At 46.3% G+C, this 26,817-nt stretch overlaps 1 protein-coding gene across 1 annotated transcript in view; it reads right to left on the bottom strand.

Moving 5' to 3' along the window:
- The window catches only part of LOC131287008 (lachesin), a 33,185-nt gene extending 6,708 nt beyond the window's left edge, over window positions 1-26,477 (bottom strand). The window contains exons 1-7 of the mRNA XM_058316059.1: window positions 26,474-26,477; window positions 26,354-26,398; window positions 24,852-24,955; window positions 8,894-9,101; window positions 6,609-6,764; window positions 6,397-6,525; window positions 6,176-6,313 (exon numbers count right to left, since the gene is read on the bottom strand). Of these exons, the coding sequence (XP_058172042.1) occupies window positions 6,176-6,313; window positions 6,397-6,525; window positions 6,609-6,764; window positions 8,894-9,101; window positions 24,852-24,955; window positions 26,354-26,398; window positions 26,474-26,477 (784 nt within the window). The remainder of the gene's footprint in view (window positions 1-6,175; window positions 6,314-6,396; window positions 6,526-6,608; window positions 6,765-8,893; window positions 9,102-24,851; window positions 24,956-26,353; window positions 26,399-26,473) is intronic.
- Window positions 26,478-26,817: the final 340 nt, after the last annotated feature.

Here is a 26,817-nt window from a genome sequence, read left to right on the forward strand (position 1 = left end):
TCGTGGTGCAAATGAGTGGCATTATTGTACTTTCCCCTTTCCCAGCCCCTGCCTTTCGGTTGGTTTCTATTCAAATATTCATCCACTGGCTTTTGCTGTACTATTTATCCACAAAAATGTACAAAAACAAACTCATGAAACCATTGTGATTACATTAAAATTGCATATCCAACTATGCTCTGGTCAGCAAATTTAGGATCCGCTGTTTTTTCCACCAAATCCTTTGCTCTGAGCAATAGCTTCGTACATCAAGCACGAACCTGAAGCTCGCACTAGTTGAAAATGTGTTCCAGTTTTGTGGGTGGAAGCTTTGATGCCGTCCACCGTCCACCAGCAAAAGCTGCTATAATTCCATGTGACACAAACCATACAGCGCCCTCGGACCACGCAGCTGCTGATCTGCCCGTGACGGATGAATCGTATGTGTGTGTGTATGTGCTAGATCCACCAGATCGACCCGACAGCTGTGGTGCATTTGTGGCATCATGGAATGCCAGCCCGGGCTGCACTCGAGTGAAGGGTGGTGCAAATTTAATTGTTTTATTAGCAAGCGCTATAATAAAACCCTCTACACGCTTGTCGCAGCGTAGGGTTGTGGTAGAAAATGAGAATCCTGGTGCTGGCTGTTTGTTGCGACGGGCGCATGTTTTTGATGGAGGCTTTTGTGTGAGTTTGCGGACAGGGTCGGAATTGTCATTCATTTAAAATTCAGTCCAGCACTTTTATGGTAGGGAGACCAATTTCCTTCCAATCAACTCCTGGCAAACACCGGCATAAGTAAAAACCGAACCTTTTCATACTACTCGCTTTTAAAATACTGCTTGTAGACAATGAGTTATGAATATTTTTACTTCCACGAGTCCATTTATTGGTTTTGAAACATTAAAAGGTTGAAAGCTCGTCAACTCGCATCGAAATTGGTAAAACTTTTGCGGGAAATACCACCAAAACCTCAAATAATTCTGTTGCACAAGACAAATGAAGCTCTTTACCGAAAATCCCTGCAAACTGCGAGAATATCATGACGATGGCGTCGTCGTCGTCGTCGAGCGTTTCCCTTGCGCCGCTTGTTGGCCAATTTATTTTCTTCCAGAGAGGCCCGAAGAATGTTTCCATTTCACCACCGAGTGAATCGATCCGTAACGATTTATGTTGCATCGCTGCGAAACCAATCCAAAACCATTTCAAATGTACTGTGCTTTTCGTCCTTGTCTCGTTCAACACAATTTCGAGGAATGCGCTGTCCCTGTTCGTCTTTCGCTTCCTTTTTTCTCTTCGTTCATTCTCGAGGGGTTGTGGTTGGATGGGGGAGGGGGATAGAAACGACACGGGTAGATAAAATGGAGATCTACAAACATGTGTTCTTGGTCCTGAGTTATGGCGGGCAATTTAGATTCGAATGAGTTGATATTGGAAACGCTGAAGTTCTCATCAGGAGCTCAACTCACATTCCCGGAGCTTGTCGGGCTTACGGTCGGAGTACCGTTGAGCGTCCGGTGTTCGAACGAACACATTCACACACACACGAGGCCGAGGACGAGGCAGTTTTCACCGCCGACGAATCGATTCCGCTGTTTTTCATCGATACTCGTGCATTGTGCTCCGGACGGAAGCTGCAGTCTACGAGCTGGAAAAGCACACGCTGGAAAAGCGAAGCGGACTGCGACGCAACCGCATGCCACCCACAGTGGACGTCCATGTTAACGGACGTAATTGAGACCGTCCTAGTCGGTGTTTTCCAGTTTCCAGCTGGTCGCGTTCCGTTCCACGGGGCTAGTCTAGCGCTCCCGCTTGCCAATCCACGCGGGGGTTTGTGTAGTATTAAATTGATTTAATTATAGAGAACGAAACGTTAACACAGATAATTCTGTTTCGATGAGTTCTGTTTTCGCGATAACGGGGCGGCCCGAGGGGGTTTTGTTCCGTGGATTAATTTATCGCAGCATTACGCAGCACCCTGAATGTCCACCGACGGATGTCCTTCCGCCGCGAAGGAAGTGGCCGATGATAGTAGGACGATCGTAGTAGGAAACTTTCAACCCGGCCCGCTCAGTGGCCCCATTTACTGCCCCTCCATACCCCTGCTACCGTCCTTCCTGTCTCGGACACATCCTGTCGATATGCTAAATTGTTACACATTCAAGCATCCCGCTCGTCCCGATGGAAAGGACGAATGGCGGTGGAAAATAGATAACTGGTTGCTAAAATCCCCCGTCGCCTTCCACACTTTCCACCGGTTGGCCGTCCCACGAATGCACCATTTTGTTGCCGCTTCGGGAAACCGCTTTGTTGTGTGCGCCATGTGTGAGGGTAATTTAATATGCGTCCAATCGGTACTGGGAGTGGGTGCTCATTTCGAAACAGTGGACGCATTATCATAACATAACCACAACCATAATGAGCTAGTTGCGAACAAGGGGTCTGATTAGCAGTGACATTACGCGGGCACGAGACGATGGGAGAATTAAATTGTATGTTTGGCCGCGGAATTTATGGTTGCACAATCTTTTCTCACAGGTATGTGTTGAGTGTCGGCCGAAGAAGTAACATAAACATAATCGGTTAACATTTCAAACAATAGTGCACATTTTTGATACAAAACACTACTGATGTAAGCTTCTAAAGTAAGCTGTCAACAGTTAGTTCATAGTAAAGGAAGTTAAAATTTAAATAGCATTTTGTTTTCCTTCTTAATGAAATTAATCCCCTGTTTACAACGATAAAATATCCTTTAAATATCCAGGCATTGATCGATATTATGTTTACGATCGAAATCAAACCAATTATTTTCCTCGTGTATACCAACGTATCAGCAAATTGCATGTTTTTCTCGTAGCACAAGATTTCTGAAGAATGTTATTTTTGTTTCAGTTTCCCACAATGTCATTGATGCAGTAGAATGTATCAGTCGTAAACAAGATTATAATTGCTTCTGCTGAAAAATGATGAAGCACGAAAATGCTTCTCAATACTGTTTCATTATTCTTAAAGTATGTACATTTTGAAAAATAAACTTGCTTGCTTTATTTACTTGTAATAAAAGTAAAGCGATGCATGGACGCTCCTTTCATCTGGTTTGTCAACGCATGCATAAAACTAGCCTTTCCTATAGCCATTTGCCTGTTCACTGGTCAATGGCTATTTTCCAATGTTTGTTTACCATACAGACTGGAAAACAAGTCATCCCGAACGTACGATCATCTGGCTATATCCCATCTCTTTATATTTCTCCAATGAAAAGTCCAGTTATTCACGCATCATACCAGGACTCGTTCGATCGGAAGCCCATCGTGTCAATAGGCCGTTGGAATTTTTACAGCGAAAGCTATCATCAACAACAAAGCCAACCCGGTTTCACCTACCTGAAGTTGACTTGTTTGTCAAACCGATACCGGTAGGTGCCGACCTTCCATGGTGAAAGATCGATTTATCGTTCGTTTTGGTTTGGGAAAAAGTAAAAAAAATGAATCCAAACAAACGCTAAGGAACGTGAAATGACTCGTTCATGGCGAGGGTTAGCGTGGTTCTTGTTCATCAAGTGGTTCGTCATGGTTGCACGTGAGCTTGCCTGCCATCAACTTTTGCCCTTTCGACTGCCATCCGTCTAGTTATTTCTCTCTTCAACCCGGTCCTGCAACTGACATGCCGCCCCACCGTGGCAGGAAAAGTCGGAAAAGCTGTGCTGTGCTTTTTCCACCAGCATGTGTTTATCTGTGCGTCAATGACTTCCACCGGGACAACGTCACCCGGTGCTCCGTACGCTTACGACAGTGCTTTTGATGTGCGCCCACCCTCACACACACACACACATACATGGTGTGTTGAAAATGCATCCACCCTTGGCATTTCCATTTCCTTCCTCCCACGCAAAGCAACCCCTGCGGAACATGTTAACCCTTCTGCTGCCAGAATCAGGAAAAGAAGCGACCCCGACTCGGATGTTGGAGCACAAAATGCAACCTTGTTTCCGAAGCTCCGAGGCGGCGCACATCATCTTTCGGTCGAGTCTCACACCGGCCGGTGAGGGCGCGTGGCAAAGGATACCATCTATTGTCGGTTATCTGATCATGCTGAAATGGGATTGGCATGGTCGAGCCAAGCGAATCACGGAAGAGTCGAGGGCTTGGGAAATTGGGAGTTGGGCTTCACTCGGAACCAGCGCTCAACTCTTCAGCACTCTCGTGCTTTCCCACTACATTGTGCGGTGTGACAGTTTAGGCCACACGGGGTCGGAAAAGAATCCCCCACCCACCCCGGGATGGTTGGGAGCAGATTGAAGATGAAAGATACCAATATTTAACAGGGTAATGTGTGAAGTTTTCCTCCGTTATCACCGAGATTTATCTCTTTATCGAGTGTCGGCTTGCGGTGGGTGTGTGTGGCTGTGTGCTTGTCGTGCGGCAGAAGGACCAACATATTTGTGGTATCTTTATTCGCCTGAATGGGTCCCTCAATGGGTTCATTTCCTGCCTGCATGCTGGTTTGCCGTTCCGCTCGACGTTGGTAAATGATATCGGTGTCATTTATTTCCTGTTTGATTTGAGCAAGCACCGGCTCGGAAAATCCGGTTCTCGGTTTGCGGTACACAGTAAACGCAATGGAGTATCTTGCTTAGGAACGCGTTACAGAAATGGAGAAAAAAATCTGAGAACAGAAAATGGTAATTTGATTGCCTTCGAAACAGCACATATTGAAATTTGTAGGCAAAGTATTTTTTCAATACCAATAAAAGCTTAGTTTAATCAAATGTATCATTCCGTTTGAAAATCACTTGACCGAAAGTAGAAATTCTAATTGATATTAAATTAGATTGTGGATGAAAGAAAGTTTTCCGTTTGCAATGTAAACACTTCAGCGAGAAAATTAAATCAACAAAACAAATCGACCGGTTTGACGCTGCAATCAAACCACTATCGAACGATTGCGCACATTTGTGACCATCTCACCAAACGGACCATTTCAACACTTTGCCACAAAATTGGCTGTTAATGCCAGTTGGCAGGAAAAGTGACACCATTTAGGGCCAATTAAAGCTGCCACCTCCACCTCTCCGGAGCCACGTCAAATCCAATCCAAAGTGCACGTATCAGCACACATTTGAGGGAAAGCACACGGTCATGTAGGACAGCAGCATCACGCCGGCATCGGACATCGGTTCAGGCTAACGCCAAAAAGTCGAAGTCGTATTCCTATCACTTAGCCTCAATTCAATTAACGAAGGTGTGATGCGGACCGATGGGTTCGTTCCGAAAATTCCCACCCAACTCCGTCCGGGACTGTAGCTAACTTATGTGTCCGTGCGAGTGTGTGTGTGTTTATTTCCGGAAAACGCTTACTCCAAACGCATGGACAGATAATTTATTTCCGTGTCCTTTCTTGATTGGATTTGACTTCCTTTTTTGTACGGAACGATTCCCACCGAAAATGTCACGGTTCCGGAGAAAGGACACATTTCGTGCCAAGATTTGACCGTCCGCCTACGGAAGGATACTGATACTTGTACGTGTGTGTGTTTGTGTGTTTCCTTGGACGCCCGTGTGACGATTGGCTCTTCGATTGGTTTTGCGGTGGACGGTTTTATTTATTCACGAGTGGCAGCTTCTGAAGCCGTTCCGTTCAAAAAGTGGCCGAATGTGAGCATCGTCTCGTCCAGCTGCCTTCCACTCCACGCACCTTCGAGGGTGGTTGGTGTGTTGATCTTTTACGAGCTTTCCACCCACTCCGGGCCGACTCCGGTTGATTCGCTTTCTTTCCTCGCTCACTCGTAACTAATTCTCTAAATTGAGTTAAGTTTTATTGATTGCCGGTTGATTGGTGTTAAGTGGGAAAGTTCTGAGCGTGGCCTCCGAAAGTGGGACCGTCCTCGCTCGGTGTGTGTGAGCGCGATGAAGGTATTAAGTCAATAGATTGACCGACGAAACAAACCTCCTTAGCGGGAAAAGGGAGGGAAAACCAACCCTCGAGCGGAAAGGACCCTTTCATCCCATTCGAAACCTTTTATTTATTAATCGTCGTTTTCGTCCGGGGGGGATTGTTTGTGCGTTTTGTGGGGCTTGAAGCCTTGTCAAAGTTCAGCCCCAGCAACTGTCCAACTGTGGAATTAATTTCATCAAACGGGACCGATTTTCCCCGCCGAAGCGCATTTGTAACCCGGATGTTGAGGTTGAAGGCTTACCGGATATTATCATATCGCCACGCTCCGTCGTCCAGTAATTGATTGATGCCGGATACGCCTCCGTGTGACATTCGAGCACGACGTCCTGCCCCACGTAGGCGCCTTCCAGCTGATTGGGGATGGACAGCATCGGTGGAACTGCGTGGGGGGAAACGAGTGCGAAAGGTTAATTCATTCCACGCATTTTGAACTCAATTTGCACAACCTCGAGGCAAACGTACATTGTACCCGCAGCTGCACCCGCTTGCTGATCGATGGAGGTACACCGTTCGATGCCACACACAGATACGCCGCCATATGAAGTCTGCTTACTTTGGTGATGTGTAGAATTTCCCCGTCCACTACATTCACTGTGGATATTGTAGAAAAGAACAAAGAAAATGACGGTTTTAAAGACATCAACAAATATCTACTGAGAGACGTTTTTCCTTACCATTTTCCCCTCCTATGGCCATCTCGTCCCCATCCTCCCGGCGCCACATGACGTAAGGTTCGGGAAACCCTTTCGCCTTGCAGTTGAGCGTCACATTAGTGCCTTCCCGCACCACCATATCGTTGCTGGTCATCGACTCTACGATCGCTGGTGGAACTATAAGAAACAGATTGGATAAAAGAAAAACCATTTTAACAAATTTTCATGATTGAAAACGCTTATTGAATAAGCACCATAATATTTTACGAATGAATTTTCATGGAACATAGAAATAATAAAAAACTTCGTGGTTTATTCGTCAAACAAAAGTTTCGTGAATTTTATCAATCATGTCAAGGAAAGCGAAATATAAGGAAAAACAGACAATCTATACGAAACGTTGTTATCTCGATGCACATAAACAATACGTTCCGAAAGAGTATTCCGTTTAATCACGTGATGAAAATATTGCAATTCGATATTTTACTCTCATCGAACGGAGTTGAAATTTGTGTATGTTTATCCGCCTTTGTGTGTGGGTGTGTTTGGAAAAACGCTGTTGCTTTTCCCCGTCAGAATATGAAGCGCTTTGACAGGGTGCTTTCAACGTTAACTTTATCCTTTCATCCAACCCCGAACCAACACCTCCCGTTTCGTATCGAACATAAACAAGTGTGATCCCTCGTGTTAATCGGCTCCCACTTTTGAAACAACAGTTGTTTGACCAACACTATCGCGCATAATGATAGCCATAGGTGGGGGGGAGTTCGGCAATGATATCGCTTTTATTTTTCATCCCTCGTGTGTGTAGGTCAGGGTGGTGCTGTTGATTATCGCGCCGGCGGAAACCCGATCAGCACACTTGTCGCGAGGCTAATCCACGCCTGACGTTTGTTTTTGATGTTCACCGGATGCTGTTTGGTGGTCGGTTTAAGGGATGATTTATCAAAAACCATTCACTCCAGCCATTGAGCTAAAGCATGGTGGCCCGATAGGAGGAGTGTGTGTGTGTCGGGAATAGTGTCACAGAGCGATTGTGATATGTTTGCCGATAAAAGGTTGTACACACAAAAGCGTGTGGGTGTGTGTGTCGGGTGCCATTTATCAGCCACATCGGATGCACATCTTCTCCGCTTCCGGAAACGCACGCGAGATTAACCGCCGAATGCTAGCCGATAAATGCAAATTGCTTTCGTCATTGTCAAATCAAACGAATTCAATTTACATTCCACGTTCACGGGATTATCTCTTCGGGGAGAACAATGTGCTGGTCCGGGACTGGTGAATAAATAAATAAACAAGCTTCAATTTTGACACGCTCTTCACTTTATGCTGACGGACAAACAATCGCAAACCGATAAAAAAGGAAATAAAAAGCGATGAGAACGATTTGCCACTCTTGAAGCCGTCGGATCTATTCGGTTTGAGTTGGCTCGTTATGACGCGCTGGAATGGGAAACGCTAGAAATGTTATCTTGACCAATTCGGACGCTAATTATTTCCGACTTTTCACTTTCTCTTTAGCTTGGGAGTGTATTTCCTAAGGAAAAAAAATGACTTTATTGTTACTTCCCATCGGCATTCAGTAACGTTTCGCTTTGATCATCGATCAGAAGCTTTTGCTTTCCGCTGTGTTCTCCCATTTTTGCAGTCTACTCTTATTCCAAGAAAAAACTTGGGCTGAATTGTTTGGAATAACAATGATTTCTACTCGCATTTTTCCGCGTGGTTCGTGGGCGAGGGGAAAATTTTCCACGAACAACCATTTGGTTTATTGCCGTGGTCGAATGCCCAATCATCGCCGATTGGGTTTCCTCGAACTGGCTATTTGTGGTTGACTTATCATCAACTCAAGTCATTTCCGTTTCGGTTGTTTTTTTCAACTTTGCTTTTGTTTTGGTTCAGTTTGTTTACTCGTGGAATTTGGAAAACGAAAGTCAAACAGTTGTGAGTTTATCAAATTCAAACGAAAATTATATCAAAGAAACGCAAATTTGGATGAAAGTTTTGTGTTTTCAAACGAACGAAAAAATAATCTTTTGGACTTAAAAGCAAGCCACATAAGTGAAATGACTGTTAAAGAATCTAATTACGTTGTACTACAGGGGTTTACTACATGAATCCCGACACGGTCTGACGGTATTCTTATCCCACATGCCGGTCCTCGTCACGCACACCATCATCGAGTAATTGCCGCATCAAAGTATGCCATAATTGAAATATCAACTGCGAATTATTGCCCTTCCCCGATGTTCCGAGGGAAAACCGCCCCGTTAACCAAACCCTGACCCAGCTACGGAACTTACCCACGACCTGTAAGTATCCCTTGCGCGATCTCATGGGATCCGTGTTGACCTGACACATGTACCAGCCCCGGTCGTTCTCCTCCACCTCCCGGATGTGCAGATACCAGGACCGGTGGTCGTTGTACGTGAGGCTAATGCGTGGGTTCTGCGTTATCACGTTGTGATGAATGGATAGTATGGTTTGCGTGTCCACCCGCACCCAGGCAACCTGTGAGGAAGAGAGGGAACGAAATGGAATGTTGTGAGCAGGAGCGAGTTAGTGGTTGAAGCTATCGGAACCCAACGGATGAGGTTGTCGATGTCACATCAGTCCAACCGAGTTCGGGGCTTTATGAAGGGCTGAAACAGGTACCGTTGGGTCGCAAAGACCCCCAACCAGGGTGTGTGTGTGTGTGTGTGTGTGTTGTGCAGTCCCGGCAAGTAGGTTGTGTCGTAATAAATAACAAATTGAATAATAATATAAATTGCTTAATTCAAACTTTGCCACTGTATGAATAATGAATTTTAGAAATTGAATAAATCCCAATGTTTGTTGTGTACCGGGCTCAACCCCTCAGGTTGGGCACTCTACTTCGTCGAAGGGAAGGGGTGGGTGAGGAAAGTGCAAATGAAATTACCCACACCCACCCGGACTCGGAGCCGGAGCAGAAGAAAATGGTCGCGTCGTAAAGCTCTGGACCCGCCGTACGGAAACAAGGGACTGCGTATGTTTTACGAAATTGGCGCAGCTTGTCGACGCTAGCGCTCGGGCTGACGAGTTGGAACCGCGAGGGAAATGTAGATCAGCTCAGGAGCGTGTTCGACGAAAACTACTGTGACTATCGTAAGGGGTTTTCTTGTTGCCGCAAAATGTTCCCAAGCAAGCATTTACTTCCCCTTGGATGTGATTTAATTTACATCGAGCTGGGTTCGTTTGGTCACTTGTTATCGTATTCTAAGCAAAACGTGTAGATAGTGAAGCGCACTTGTACGTTGTTCCTTACCCAAAATTACAGCAACATATTTCTCCTTAAATAAATCATGCAGAGGGAAATATTGATCATTCCTTTGGGGGCGAAGAAAGTCACATTCTATTCCATATTCATCCATACATCGGGGCGAATCTTGAGTTAGTTAAGGTACCGGTACCGAACTATCCCCGTTTTCAGATCGAATGTAAAGGTTTATTTTCCGGCAGATGCAAATACCTGTTACCGTAACTGCCTTTCCATCTTGTGCGACACAAAATCGAAAGAAAACCTGGACCGATTTAAAATAACCCCCTGTTTTGCATCCACAATACTGCTTTGCGTGACCCAAAATCCTTCCGTTTTGCTGCACAAAATCCATTCCAGGGAGGAGCTTGTTTTCCACCGGTTCCCGGGTCGCTCTGGTCACATCTCCAAGGAGCACTTGCGGACTTGTTGGATAAGTAGAAGTGTTCCGGCACGGCAAGGAGGTCTAATGCCATCAAAGCAAAAGATAAAAACGGGGGAAAACTTCTCTGCGACCGGAAACGGTAGCGGATATGGACCCAAACAAGCTCCAACGGGGTTGTGGGGGGAAGAAAAGGTACGCTTTCCGCATTTGATTTTCCACCACCAACCGACACACATATGGTCAAGCCGTAGGAATGCCGTGAAACGAAGGTAAGTTTCGAAAGCAGGGAAAATAAAAGAACAACCTAATGGAAGAATCTGAAACGATTTCCACCCGGGTGTACGGGGTGCGAAAAGCCATCAGCAAACGGACACGATGAAGCGGTCGAGCAACAACAACAACGCCGAAGCGGGAAAAATACACGTAGATTGAGTAATACTCCGGTAAGAGTTTCGGGGGTTTTATTCCATTTATATTCAAATTTTATCAATTTATTCCGCAAATAAAAGCGAGAGCCGTTGAGTGAGTGGCCACCGTTTCCGAGTGGTGCCGAGAAGGTGGCTGGCAGTTTCCGAGAGGACTCCGGTCGTCGTTGTCGTTAACGGTGGGGGAAAAGTATCGTAGAGGAAAAGTGGCAAAAAAAGCACACATTTCGCACCCAAAAAAACCAAAACAAACGAACACGAAGTGTGTATTGCTACTACTGACCAACGACGGGAGTGGAAAGAAAAACTAAAACGAACTACACATTGCACCAAAACGGGCAAACAACTCGAAGTGGGAAATGTTCCTAATAGAGTGGAATCCTTGAACCGATTGGATGGCGCAAGAAGAACGAGATCGAGCGAACGATCGACACCGGGTGAAGATGGTCGTTTTTTTTGGCGGGGTCGTCGGAACCATTCTCGGCAATGGTCGGTTTTTCACAACCAGGTGAGCAGCGAATTAATGAACACGATTTCGGACGACATCATCAACGTGTGTACAACGTGTGTAGCTTACCGGTGGAATTGATGGCATCAATGTGAAATATTTTTGTCGAACCCACCAGGTAACGACGTTCGAGCACAGCGTTGGAACCCGTTCTGAGACTCGACCGAAACACGAACCTTTGGATGTATCTTGCGCAATTGAATTAATAATATCACTAGATCCCGCAGTCTGCTTTGCATGAAAAGCGGTGCCTCGAGCGGTTTCGGTAGAACAGGGAGGAAAAATGCCCCGCATAAAGAGAAGGACACAACGTTAACAAGCTGTAACCCGCATCAGACCCTCGTCTCGGGAGTGAACGAGTCGGATCTTATTATCTTGCGAGTCTTAAACGAGCCTCGGAGTCTCTGATGGTGTAACCTGGTGGAAAAACAATGCAAGTACATGGTCGTGGAATGTCAACTAACCCGGTTTGTCTTAAAAGGAGTTACCGTAAGGTACGTAAAGTTTCTCATGTCACACAAATGTCATGCAAGACAAGTAGGAAAAAGCCTTCCGGGATAAATTACCTTCCGGTGCAGCAGGGAGAAGAAAAAAAGCTACGACACGACAATGAACCGGTTAGCAGAAGTTTTTCGAGACAAGAAAAAACATAGCTCGTACCCGCAGCATAATCGAGGTGGTAATAATTGAAAATTAATTGACTGCAGCTTGATCAAACAGGGTGGCCCGATGTCGGGAAAAACTTCCTCCTTATTGTCCTTCGATCCTTTCGGAGGTCCTTTCCTTGGGGGGCGGGGGAAAGAAAAACTGTTCTTCTTGGCGTTAGTATGCTGACTCATTAGCTTGGTGGGTTTTTCTTCCACGAGAATCTCCTCCTCCTGGGGGGTGGTTGTGAGTCGCAATCCTTCATACTTGTTTTTCCTCCCACCCTTAACCCGACTCTTATCCCCACCCCACATTAAATATGTTCCACGTGGGTGGCACGGACCCCCATCCCCTGGCGGTCTTTGATCGTTTGACTTTTCTTCTTTCCACTCCTCCGCTCGCTTTCCCGAGCGCGACCACCTTTCATTTCTCCCGGATCGTTTTTCTCTAACGAGCACGACAAAGTCGACGACTTCGTACGTAAAAAGGCTGGACCGTTCTTTCGGGGGTGGGGCAGGGTGTGTTTGTATTGCCGCTCAGAAGACAGTCCGCTTTTTGCTACCGAGTTCAGTGTTAAATAAGCTGTCTTATGAATAATACATTTCCCACTTTCAGCCTCGCTATATTGAAAGCCGGCACCCATCGGTTCTTTTTTTGTGTGTGTTCCTTTCTGTATTTCTCCCTGTTTTCGGTCTGTTTTCCATTGAACAGGCGGTGGAAACACAGTTCGTCGGGAAAATGCTTCGTACAATTTCTGTACCAATCCTAACAGCGCTGAAGGAAGAAAACAGCACAAAAGGTTGGGGAAAATTTGAAAAGAAAACAAAAGGTGGAAGAATGAAGGAAAAAGGCAAACACCATCAAGAAAGCAAGAGAAAAAAAAAATACACACACACACTCCAAAGTGACTTCATCGTTCAAAACGTTCGAAGAAAAGATGGCAAGAGAAAATAATTATTCGTCATATTTTACTTCGAATTCCTGGCGCTGGCTGGCTGGCTGGCGGTTGGCGGCAGATGAATTCGCCAGGGACGTTGCGGGGTGGGGGGAGGCAGGATTGCCCCGGGAAAAGCGCAGGGAGCTAAGTTTATCGTTCAATTGTGCCAAAGCTTCCCCAAACGAGTGCCATGATTACACCAACAACATCACCATCATCATCAGCATCGTCATCATCGTACTCGCTCCGCCTTTTCTGCCGTCCGTTTTCCACCAGGGCCAGGCAATAAGGTTTTCTTTTTTATATATTTCTCCGCCTCCCTTTCCTCCACGCCAGTTCGATCCAGTTTCTTAGACCGGCCTTTCCTCCCTGTCGGAGGGTTTTGAATACGAAATTGATTTTCTTTCATGATCACTCGGTTTGGACAGTGGGAAATGGGGAGTGCGGGAAACTGGCGGCAAGAAGTCCGAAGTCAATGGGGTTTCGAATCCCCGACGTCGGGTAATCGCATATTCATGAGCACACATACATATTCGCCCGGGCGCTCGACATGATAATTTATCTGCCGCAGAAGGATTTCGGTGGTAAATTTTCATCAGCTTGATGGCCTATTAAACCTAGCCGTGTGCACGATCATCAGCTGTTAATGTGTGCGGGGTGGGGTGGAAAGGAAATCTAGATAAGTAAATAGGATCAGATTTTCCGCGTGGAAGGCAAATGGCCCCTTAATGAAGATGATCAACGAAACACGGCGTAACGAGCAAGGGATGTTAACGTCATTCGAATTGATTTGTAAATAAGATAATGTTCGATCAATATGAAGGCGGAAGGCTGAAGAAAAGTTTGGTGAGGCATTATAATGTTCGAGGTTATTTTTTCAAAATAAGTGAGACTAATACAAAACACATAAACTTAAACATGTTTCGACGTTTAAAGTGTTCAATATGCTGTAAGTAATTTTAAACCTCGTTTTGAACTTCAAGTAACAACCCAATTGAGTCGTTACGTTCAACACTTCAACCTTTAACGCTGTTTTACCATATAAGACGTCAACGGAAGCCTTCCCGGTTCGGTTCCCGGTTCAAGTCATCATCGATTTCTCTCGTTCAAGTTGGGAGGGCGAAAGTCAAACAGTGAATGGTGCCTTGTTTGCCAAAGTCACTTCCGCCGGTTCCAGCCAACCGCGTCAATCCGTCCGGTCGCCGACCGGAAACGACCTAACGCGGCCCTTGGAAGCTCATAACCAGCTGAAGACTTCCGGGTTGTGCCGGCGTATTTGCATTGCGTGCATCGGTTCACATCGCTTTTCCCGTTTCCGTCTTCCACCGGGAAGCTTCTCCGAGCCGAATCGGCCGTTTCTGGGAAGGAAGAACTTTAAAGTTCCCTTCTCTCTCCGAGCAGGACAGTCAGTTTTTCCGGTGAACGGGTCAAAGGGTAGGGAAGTGCTGGCTCGAAAGTTCGCGGTGTTGAAATTAGAAATGTTTAATTATTTTACTAAACTGTGGCCTGAAATCGAACGGAGGCGAGAATATTGATTTCATCGCTCTCCTTCCTGTACCGGTCCCGCTTTGCAAATAGAGACAATTTCCCTGAGCCTTGTCCCGTCGAACCACCACAATTTCCCTGTTGACTGAGGTCGAGACTCCACAGCCGATTTCGATCGATGATAAACGGTCTCACAGAGCGGGGGGAGAATGTCGAATCGTTCGCCATGGGGTTCTGCTGACAGCACCGATGGTCTCAGCTGTGTGTTGGCTAATTCAACTGTCACTTTGTTAATACACGCACAAAGGGTCACCGCAATGGCCGAGGGTTGCCACTTTCGGTGCAACCCGATCCGACTGCTTTCGGAAACACACCGGTAATCGAACGCATTCGTGTTCCTAGCGAGGCTCTTCCATTGCGGTTCTTCCAGTGGCACTTATCTACTTACACATTGACGGTGAAGATGGTGGGGACACATCAAACAGGAGCTTCAGTTTAAGCCGTTTATTATGGCATAATGCCCTACGGCCAGTGCACCACAGGCCACTAAAGTCTTCACCGTTGGAAGGATGCTTTTAGCGCGTTGGGTTAGCATTTGAACTGCAGAAGGGACGTATAATTCTCGAGGCAATAATTATCCTCGAGAAGGGGAATGACCAGGCATCGGATCTTATCTTGCCTTAATGTTAAGCCTATTCAACATGTATTCAATACTCTGTATTCCATGAAGATTATACGGAGCGATGTTATATTGTATCTACAATAAGGGGTTATCTTTGGAACATCGATGCATTTGTTCCGTTTTTAAATGCTTACTAATTTGGTTTAATTTAAGACCAACACATTGTAAAACATGTTGGTTATATATTTACTGTTTGTTAAACGTGCATTGAGATTCGCTTTTCAAATGTAAATTCAACCAAAAATTCCATGTGTAAAAACCCATTCGAAGATAAAACGTACCGGAAACTTCCTTCGGATCATCCCATTTCGGCAATCGGGTCCCTGGCAGGGTACGTTTCCGGTTGTTAAACCATATTTTATTGCTCCACCGCTGCGAGCGCGCAACACGTAAACACGCTCCGACACAGTATGAAGTGGTAAATAAAGTTTACTTATATATTTCGCAGCACGTTACTCTACGCTTGCTCTTTTTTTGTGCTGAGTTCTGCTGGCCCGATGAGTGGCGAGCCACTTCAGTCGAAAGTCGACTGCAAAGTTCCAAAAAAGTTTGAAAATGGACCACACCGTTCGGTCGACGTTGCGAGGTCCTTTTTTCCCGAAAGGGAAAGGGAGTTCTGCCGGCACGACACGAAGCTGTTGAACAAGCGGAAGTATGGGCGAGACAAATAAATAAATATATAAATAAATACAACTTTCCTCCACCGACCGGCGGGGTTTTCTTTTCGCTGCAAAACCGACGTGCAGTGGCTCCAAAGTTTGGGGGTTTTTAGTTCCGTTGGGTTTTTGTTTAGCTTCTGAAAAACTTCACCCCGGAAGCGAACGGGATGAAAAGCCCGAGTGGAAGGATCGTAAAGTTGTGCGCACTTGCTCTGGTTTTTTTTTGTTCCTTTACAACGCCACTGCACCAAGAAGTGCAGCTTTGTAAGTCCTCTCGGACAGTGGCGCGTTTCCTTCCTCGAGAAAATCCTCAAACGAACGATCGTTTCGGACGGAAAATATATATCTTTGATGAGCTCGTTCGTACGCTGCCCTCTTGCGCCCTAACAAGGTACTTCAATTTATTTATGTTTGCTCAATCTCAATTGTGAAGAAGCGCACGTGTTGTTGTGTGTCTGGCTCCCTTCCGGACAACCATGTGTGTGTGTGTGTTTGTGCACCTAGCCGGCCAAAAAAAAGACAGACATACGGACGAACGAACAAACCGATCCAGAAAGGAAGGGTTGCGATCGCTCCTTGGCGATTTCTCGTCTCGTTACAGCGCAAAAAGGCAAACATCATTTGGTGTAGACTTCGACGAAGGCGCACCAATTCAGCTTCCGGCTGGAGATAGCAACCCTCCCCCTTCCCTTAGTTCGATTGGTCGAAAGGGAGCAAAGATAATCCGGGAAAACACAGGAAAAATAAAGTTGGCCTTACGCTGGCATCGCATCCGGATATCGACGCGCTTTGGCTAAAGCAACAGCGCAAGCACTTCTAAGAGGGGGGTGGGGAGGAGGGAGTGGAAACTATCCGGTGGAAAAACATCCTATTACGAACCAAATAAGACACACACACACAAACCTTGGAGGGGTGGCTAACGTTGAAAAAGGAAGTTGAACTCCGGAACCAATGTTGTTATAAGAATTTCTCAAATGAGATTTTCCCTCACTTTTTTTCCCGCCGCCCACGATTTCCTCACTTCAGCTCGGGGAGAAAATACATTCGCAACGGTTTCCACCAACTGCCCTTCCCCTTCCTATACAATTTCCAAATGGAAAGTTCGTCCTTGGTTGCAAATTGATTGGAAGGAAAATATAAATAAATGTCAATTACAGAGTTCAGCACCTCCACAAAATGGCGGCGAAGATGCCATCGCCCTCCGTAGCGTAGGAGGGTTTTTCGCTGGAAAAGAAGCGACTGCATATCGCGGAAACCATAGAAAAGCGCGTCGTGAAGAAGTGGAGGGAAATATTTGAAGCGTACGCTCCGGGAAGTGGATGCACTTTCGCTAAGATGATGCCATTTACTTGCTCTCCCCCGGTAGGCTAATGGCATTATGTGTTCTTTTTCCGCAATGGTTTTCTTTATCTCGGGTCAAACCACTCGGATCTTGATGATGGTGAGGAGTGAATTAAATTTTTCGAACTAAAAACCGTATGCTCAGCAAAAAGTGAAAATTATTGCTGTCTTGAAGTTTTTTAACAAATGCACATAATTGAGATCCAATTGGTCGTTTTCTCTATCTAACATCAAATCGGAAAGGAAGTGTTAAAAATGATTGAATATTTTCTCTCATCTATTTTAAATTTTCTGATACAAAGTAACATAATATCCTCACTTCCATTTGTAACGGAGAAGGCAACTTTGTAAACGTTTACCTCAACTGATTGGTCCTTCTTTCACCTCGTGATTTCATCTCGCTAACATCATCGGACAAGCAGCCATTTTTCCAACATCTTAAGCACGAAAACGCTTCAACCTACCCTTCATGCGGATGTGAATGCACTCGGAAAAAACCCGGCTTACGAGACCTCGGAGCCATCGCAGCTTAAGCGCGTTTGTTTCATTCATTTTCCGGCTCGGGAGAAAAACTAGAAATCAGCAACGACCACCGGTCGGTACCAATGGCAATAAATGCAATCAGAGAAAGAGATGTTTTTCTGTTTATCGAGCCCATTAAACCGCGTGGCTCTGTCCGGGGATTTTTTCCGAAGGGTGCTTCCGAGAGGGAAGGTATAGATGTTCTTTTCCGAGGGCTTATGCCCCGGCACGTCCTCGAATCGGGATGTGCCAATACCAAACCGGCCTTTGTTAAGGTTTATATTCCCCACCCAGCGCCATGTGCAGCTGTCTTCCCTCGTTACGGAAAGCGGACCAGCTTGACCAGCAGCACTGGTGTTGCCCATCGACCATTGCGAAAGCGACCGTTATCGAGATTGTGTACGAGAACGTCTATTACGATGGTGGAGCACATCTTCACTGGGCGAGAAACAATCGGAATCGCACAGTCCACAGTTTTACCCACCGCAGCATCCACGGAATCACGGCTCGGGAACCTCGGGAAACACGGCGGTGCAGTAAAGTTGCGAATCGGGTGGCCAAAGCTTCGCCTTGGAGCCTTAAGTTATGCAGCAATGCACATCCTCCCGAGTCCGTAAATATCCGTAGTTGTATTGTAAGGCGTTCAATTGCACTACCGACCCTCGCAAGCGCACCATTGCGCCACCGATTGCTATCGTGTCAGTGGAGCTTAACATCCCACCTCAAGACCAGAACCGAGAGCGTCGGCAAATGGGAAACCCACGAGCCGTGTGGTAGAACTAAATGAAATTCCTTCGGCAGGAATGTTCACCGAGCTGCTAGTGACCATCGGGAGGTTTTCTCCCGGAACTGGACACTCTGCTCTCCGGGTCCGAGACCTCCCCACCTTTCCCGGGGGGTAAAAAATATATTATAAACATTCATAGTCACATCACGTACAGCGTTCGTTGTTTTCTTCGTGTTATTGTACAAACGAATGCCATGAAAGTATTCACATTCGTCCGTGTCCAATCTCCACCGGACCCTGCGTTGCATTCCGTTTCCCGAGGTTTCATCTCGGAAGATTCCAAAAGTTCCGGAAATGCCTTACCGACGATGAACGCTGGCCACGACATCCACTTGGTCGAGACCATGGGGCACGGATTTACCCAACCCTGCCGGAAACTGTATCCGTTTATCGATGCTCTAAGCTGATAAACGCTGCTCGTGGACTCGAGACCAAGCGAAATCGAACAGGTGAACGAGGGCGAGTCGTTATCCTTTTACGGTTAATTGCGTTTCGTCTTTTGCTTAAAGCTGTCTTTCCTACCGAAATATTGTCAAAACACTCTGTAGGAAATTTCTTATCTTCGATACAATCAGTTTTCTATTCCTGTATTTACTTTTATTTTTCAAATCAAACCTACTCTGTATCTGTGGTTGCAAAATTAATTTTATCAGATCTTGCCTGCAACAACTTTGTCGACATCATAAACATTCTCAATAAATCTTCCACCGAATCTCGCCCTCGCAATACAAACAAACGGAAATTCCTCGGTTCCGATTGTGCTCGGTGTAAATTCCTATTGTGCATTCCACATTCGATCCGGGGGAAGCGTTCAGATTTAATTTGTAAGTCCCATATTTCAAAGGCGCTACGTGATCCAAATTGTGCCGAAACTCCACTCCGACTCCGTTCACCTGTTTGTTTGCAAACGTGCCTCAGAACTCGCAAAGCAACACCTTACGACAACGAAGCAAACGGAATGGTGTGTGTATGATGTTGTTTTCCATTCTCTCCCGTTGATTTCCCTTTTTTACGACCAACGGCGAATTGTGGATGGTTGAAATTCAATTGTAAGACAAACTTAATTTTCACTTTTCCCCCACACGGCTCGACGGCTTACCGAAGGGGTTTTCCCGACTGACTCCGACGTTTGACCTGGCCGGGCTTGATCTGTTGAGCTGATTGTTGATGCTGCAAACACTTCGAAATATTTTTCCAACACCGCTTTCCTCCCCACGACAGATTCCAACCATGCTACAACCGACTCAACAGGAGAGGCAGTAAGTTTTCTCACATAATTGCTCCGACATGGAATAAAAAAGGACAAATAAAACACTGAAGGCAAAGGAAGCAACACCTCGGTGTTGAAGGCCCTCGGGCGGGGAAGGCATTTTAATAATAAAACATAGATTTAATGATGAGTGAAAGTGTTTTCGTCGTGGCCGTCTTCGGCGTGTTTTTCCGAGCTTCCGCCCTTTCCTCCGAACTGGGATTCATTGACATTCATTTATCTTTGCCTCCCGAAAAACAACACCGCATCGGTGCTGCTGTCAGGGAAGTCAGGTGGAAACTTGGCCATGTTCGGGCCTTTCCCGGTAGCAAGAACCCGTCCCAAGGGCTGATGAGCGCAGTGGGAAGACAAAAAACGACGACGACAACGACGTTCGCCGGAGCATGGAGACGCTTTCGTTTTACGAAAATGTCCGGCAGCGATGCTGGAAGGTCGACTGTGGAAGGCGGAAGCAGGAGTACCAGAGCTCAGATGGGATGAGATGAATGTTTAACTTTTTTCTCACCCCCAACGTTGGCCCCTTGCTCTGCCTCTCCCATAATGCGCATCTCGTTTTCTTAGCCTTCGGGGGGGCCAACGTCGGTCGGGTCCGGTTCGGTTCGGAGCCTTCCGTACGGTTAACACGGCCCGGTGTTTTGATTTATCGTTTACCAACGTTGTGTTTCCCGGCGGAAAATCATGGGCGGGCATCCCATCAACCAGATGCCTCCGGGTGATGGAAACTGAACATTCGTTCGTCCCGGTGAGGAGGAGATCTCGTGTAAACAACATTAAGTCCTCCCCGAGGGGCGCCCTACCCGGTGTGTAGGATGTCCAACGGGGTGGGGGGAACAAACAAAGGCGGTGCAGCCTGGCGTGTTGGTGTGTGTTGCTGCCGGTGACAAGGGCAAATCAACAGGAGTGACAGGATCAAATCCCAGCGCTTGACCTTCCGTGGCCGCCGGGTTAGTTGGCCGTGACCTGTCCGAGCGCTCACCGGGAAATGGAAATCTCCGCCCGTCTTAAGGTTGTCACAGGCTTTCTGTCGGAATGAGGGAAGATCGAACAAAGGTCCCGCAAGGATGTCAAGCGTCACGGAAATGACCGGTGTGATTGTGGACGTGATTCTTTCAGTGACGGAAGGAAAGAAATCCTTCCCATGTATTTAGTTATTAGGGATGGGAACGTGGTTAAGGAAATGGTTTCTAAATCATCGGATAACGTTGAAATCATGAAATCTGATTTACCATTTCCGTTACCACTATATTAATTACAAATAATTAATTTCCCAACCTCACACCTAATAATGAACCCTATTGGAATTCAAATTAAATTTATCCAACGATTAATCAGACCAAACATGCACGGCAACATCCTTCCGGTAGGTAAAATTCATTCGATTTAATACATTGATCCCACTTGAGGCAAGCCGCCGGCAAAGTCGAAAGTTTTATCATCGAACCCAAACGAGCGAGGAGCGCGCCGGACGGAAGCTACCCTCGAACATTATCGTCCACTTCCGATACTCGGATTTATCGTTTCCGAAAACTTTAGCGACCTTCGTCAAACGCCAACGCGCAGTGGTGGTGGTGAGTGACGTGGTTAAGTTTTCCTCGGTGAATAAACACCACCTTCCCCGGAGCGTTAGAGGAAAATCCACACACGTGGCGCGCGTCTATCGACAACACATCGACTCGCACGATTCCCTGGCGCTTCAATAGCGCTAGGGAAAAGTTAATGTATGGCAAAGGGTGGGGTGGGAGGTGGAGGGAGAGGTTTTCTGTCAGCGGCAGCAGTAGAGGATGATCATTTGGTTTTATTTATTTATTTATGAGCGTAACACTTACTAGCTCTGTGTGTTAATGCGGGCGCGAATAGGGTTTTCCACACACACACAATCGGATGGAGCGATTTCCCTTCGCTCGGCGAAAATTCTACCGGTCCCTCGTGTAGTGTGGGGGGGGGGGTGATTTCGGTGGAAATGGGTTTTCCGATTTTGGCAGCCCGAAAGCCCCATAATCCTCGTGTTGTTATGATACCGTTTCTCGCGTGGGACAGTTCGGGGATTTCGGCGTACTACTTTGCGATGTTTTTCCGAGGAGGGAATAAAGTTTAAAGATATGTTTGTGATGCCCAACTCAGACCCTTCGTTGAATGCTTACTTTATCCAACTTCTGCCGGCCTCAAAACTAGAACTTTCCGCTTGAAAACTTTGCACGCTTTCGTGGATAAACGAATTGATTTTAAATCAATAATAAAATTATGCTTTATTGATATTAAATCCAACCCACATCATCATCATCATCATCATCAGAAAGGTTGAAACTAGTTCACACATACGCTACACTTTCAATCGTAACGTATCTATTACCGAAGGTCCTCCGATGCTCGATGTGAGAGCACGTCGGCAAAGGTCCGGGACCGGTGCCGATTCGGATGTTACCCCAATAATCCCTGCCCTTGTGACACGATGTTCGATCTCTGCAGGTCCGCAAAATTCAACCCGTCCCTTTTCCAAAGAACGATCTCGCTTTCGCTCGTTTATACGCTCCCAACGCTTTTCCCTCCCGATGGTTAGTGCCGAAAGGTCGGAATGGTGGGTGAGAAAATTTCATTCGCTTTTCGGCACTTTTCTTCGATTCGATTTCTGGGAGGAAACATGTTGACTTGCATGAGCTTGAACTTGGGTCCTTTTTTTTGGGGGGGGCGCGACAAACGAGGGGGGCGATGATCACGGCGATGATGATGTGATAGAAAATATATCAATTTTATATTTTTATATCCCCCTAAATCCTTGCATCGATCATCGCCCACCATCGGTGGAAAGGACACATGCTGGCGCTCGTTTTGGGGCCCGGATATGCTTACGTCGTGCTGCAGCATTAGCAGAATAGGAAGGGGGAAATCTTCAAAAAAAAAGAGAGCTCAACTAGCTGAAACGACGATGTCGGCTGTCAATTCGTTCGTTTGAGACGAAAGTGGATCAACGTCATCGATGAGCTGCTTTGCGATTCCAGCGCTTTCTTGGGGATTTTCCTTCCACCTCCACCCGACAGATTGACATATCAGCGAAGGTTCAATCATTTGGAATGTAGAAAAACCACGGAAAAATCACATACATGTCTCGGCTCGTGTGTAGGTGTAGGTGAATTAGGCCACCGACATGAAGATTCATGTGAGAAAACCTCCGCCTTTGGCATGGCTTTACGTCAATTTTATTCCATTTTCTTCCACGTCCCGACGTGAAAAAGATCCACTGTCATTTTTCAGACTGCTCGTCAACATACAGACACAGAAAAAGATTCCACAACCAACACGAAGCCAAGGGCGAATCGTATATCTCGCCACGGTGCAATCGAACGCCGACGAAAATTTGCCATTTCGATCACGTACCGCACAACTTTTATGAACCGATCGGGGAAGCTTAAATTTCTTCAGCCGTGGATAGCACTGGTGCGCGTGAAGTAAAGACCCCTTGCCCGTACCCCCTACCTCAACCTCGGGGCGAGCGGCAGACACGGTGGGAAATCAACAAAATATCATCCTTCCAGTCCGCTTTCCCACAACTTGTCTCGAACGTCGACGTGTCAAATTATTTTATGTTGCCCTTTTTTCTGCGCTTCCTTCCGATTTCGGCTTCACTTCGCCACTTGCGGGAGGTGAAGCACGTGCAAATCGGTGCGCAGAAGTGTTGGATTGAAAAGCACGAAGTTGGAAATTTTATCCAATTGTGTCAGTGTGCTGTCGGCGGAATTAATCATGGCAGTGGAAGTGAGCGACTGGGCGCCTCCATTTCGTGGGTTGGTTTTGGGTTTGAGGCGGCGCGGCAAGGGAGGGGAATAATCGGGTGGTAAATCGTTCGCGTAAGCTAATCAAGGGAAAGTTGAAATTTTGTGTAAAAGTCCGAGAGGCTTTTAATCGCGTGATTGTTGGGTTCGCCGCGAGTTTGAAGCGATTAAACGTTAACGAGAACTTTGCGATGCGTAACGAATGTTTTAATGTTTTCAACTCTCTTGCGAACTCTTTGGGAGTGTTTAACTGTTTGTGAAGTTTTAAAGCAGTATAGAGTTTTACACATTAGTTACAGATGTTATCCAAATATTGAAATGAACTTAAAGAAGTTACTTCGTAGGAAATAAAATCTTTTAAAAGCTCCATTGTACATTCAAACATAAAACCGAATTATTAATTTTTCAAAGCTTGGTTGGGGACTGTTTTACTAAAACCTTTGTGAACGGAACGTACCAACCTCCATTAGTTGCTCAAAAAAGGCTTTAGAGAATTCGTCAAGCGTAAAATACGATTTCGCTGAAAACAACCACCATTCAGTAGACCCACCCCTCCCTGACCTATCCTTCCCTTCAGGTGAAAAGCATTTCCCCAATCGGATTTCACACCAAAATGCACCCCCATCGGTTTCGAGAGTGGGAGAGAAAATGTAAAAAAACCGACCCAACACCCCGGGATGGAAAATATTTCCACGACCACGTGTCACGCATGGTACGAGGCCTGTTTGCGCAATGTCGGTCACTAATCCCGCAAATCCCCCTCTCCCGCGGGGCTTCTTTGGACCGACCGACCCGTCCGGGTCGATTCCGATGCATCCCAATGCCCCGGAGCATCGATAATGATAGTGCCACACACAGGAACACGCACACATCCAACAAGGTTTCTAATCCGAAAATGTTCCCGCGTTCCTCTCGAAAACCGAAATGCGGAAACCGCGAACCGTCGAGCTTGATTGCGTGCGGCGTTAATTGTGGTGTGATGGAAAGCAGGTCCGGGTCTCACTCCTCTCTTCCATTCTTCCCTTCCAGTGGCCGAAGGGGAAACTAAAACAAATAAGCTTCTCACCCAAATGATGCCGGTGAAACGAAACAAAAAAAAAACGCGAAAAACACCAGAATAAAAACAACAGGTACCATCGCTTATCAGTGAAAAGCTGACCCGCGGTGCGAAAACAAATGCGTGCGAGCCCAAAACCCATCAAACCGTTTCGTTACGGTTCCGTTCCACCGCAAGCCGCATCCCAGCGTAAACCTCCATCGGTTTTCGGTGTGGGTGTTTTTCCACCATTCACTACGCACCATCGGTCACTGTTGCGAGGGGAAGGGACAGAAACAGAAGGCTGGTAAAAACATCACCCATCCCTTGGTTTCGCGCTAATATAACGGCTTGAAAGAACACACACACAGACACATACAGGGTCCGGTGTTTTTATAAAGTCCCGAACCACATTGAAAAGCACATTTTCAACAACCCACCCAACGTTGTTTTACGCGATGACCCTCCCGAGGCTCGCTCATCCTTCTCCCCTGGGGAGTGGAGAGGGTGACGAGCAAGGGGAAACAGGACTTACCTTGTATCCTTTCAGATTATCCACGACGCAGGCCAGCAATGCGTCACGTCCTATCGTTACCGTAATGTTCGGGATCGGCTCAGCAAACCGCGGAAAACTGGCCTCTGTCCGTGCGTGTGTGTGTGCGGACACGGTTTTCCACGGCGCGTGACGGTGGTTGAGACATGGTAGAGAAAAAAACGGTGAGAAAAAAGAAACAAATCACACACGGGTTAGCATGGCCGGGTTAATCAATTCACTCTAGTTGTGTAATAAAAAGAAAAAAGAAGGACGAGGGAAAATTAAAAAACAAAACCCACACCACCATGTGGAGGGAAAAATAATCGAAAGAGAGGGCTACCGCAGATGGAAACCAAATAAACTGGCAGCGTGTGCAAAATAAAGCGGGAATTACATGCATTTAACCCGCCGCGAAAAAAAAACGCAGCCTCTACAGAAAGAAGATTATTTAATTACAAAACAGGCTGGAAGTACTTGAAGGTGAACTTTTCAACCACTCATTCGTTTTTTCACTACAGTCGTTCACCCAGGAGCTCTTCAGGACAAAAGCGAGCCCGCCCTTTTTGCAGATGGCCGTGTGTGCGTTTGTGCGTATGAGCTTAGAGTTTTTTTTAAAAACCGAAAGCCCGCTCTGTTTGCCGTTGAGTCAGATGACATCGCCCTTACAAAAATATGCTAAATTCAGCAACCTCCCGACGCGTGGAAGCAAAGGGCGGACGGAGGGCAATGCTGTTTGTACGATTTAGTGATGGGTTTCGGTGTTTATTCGGCACATTTGCCATCCGGTGATTCTGGCCCAAAACCACACATACGCACACACATATTCAAGGGGGATGAATATTGAGGGGAGAGGGGGAGGGATCGAAGGTAAATAAGCTGTACCGAGTTCCACGAGGGAAACTTTGGTTGGGAACATTTTTTTCAGAGGTACATTTTGTTTTGAAGCGAGAAAAATACGAGGGTGACGAGAAATGAATTATATTCAAGGACTGCTACTGGAAGAGTCGAACCGGGGGGTGAAGAGAGGTGAAGCACAGGGAGGGAGATTTATGCGTCCCGTTCCGTCAGGACTCATTTGCCACACACGCACACACACTGGGCAGCAAACAAAAAAGGTAAACAAATGGGAGGGATGCTGTCTCGTGGGCAAACGACATGAAATTGGGATTAATTTTCCATCCGGTTTTCCACGTGGACGCGTGACGCTTCATACGATGAAGTGGGAGGGGGGAGGCGGTATGAAAGGATGGATGAAAGGATAAAACAAAGCATACACACACACACGTACACACACACATCCGCAATCCGTTAGTTAGAGAGGGTAATTTAGCTTAATGAAGGGCTTTCACTGGCTACTCTCTGGACGCTTGTCCGGTTTGTGTGATGGTTTGCTGTTTGATCTTTCGCATCTTTTCCTTCCCGGAACGTCATTGCGTGTCCTGGGCCGCGCACAGTGGCGTGGTTACGCTGGCAACCGACTAAAGCTACGATGATATACGTACCATTATTAAAATCCGAAGGATTGTCGTGCATGTGTGACTGTTTGGCTGAAACGGAGAGAAAGCAAACGAACGAAGACAAATATTATTGCGTGGCCGGCAAGTTTCATTAGATTTGCTCACTCATTTAGATAAATGAGTTACATTGTACGTGGCATTACAGTACACGACGCAGGGAACGTGAACATGGGAAATAATTTGCTCGAGTATATGAGGCTGGGAAAAACGTGCTGTTGGAAAAGAAGTGGGTTTTACTAGAAACATAAATTGTTGTACTCTTATTTATTCCCTTTTCTCAGAACAAAGATGTTCGAAAAATTGGTTGACAGATACCGGAAAACCTGAAACTTTGATTTTATTATTATCTACGCTTGTGTTTTCTATACTTCATGGAAAGGATTTATTTTCAGTTTTCAGTAGATTGTTTAAAACAATAACTATCCCATTTTAATTTCATTTCGAAACTG

This window comes from Anopheles ziemanni, chromosome 2 (assembly GCF_943734765.1).
Source record: "Anopheles ziemanni chromosome 2, idAnoZiCoDA_A2_x.2, whole genome shotgun sequence".
NCBI classification, from domain to species: Eukaryota; Metazoa; Arthropoda; class Insecta; order Diptera; family Culicidae; genus Anopheles; species Anopheles ziemanni.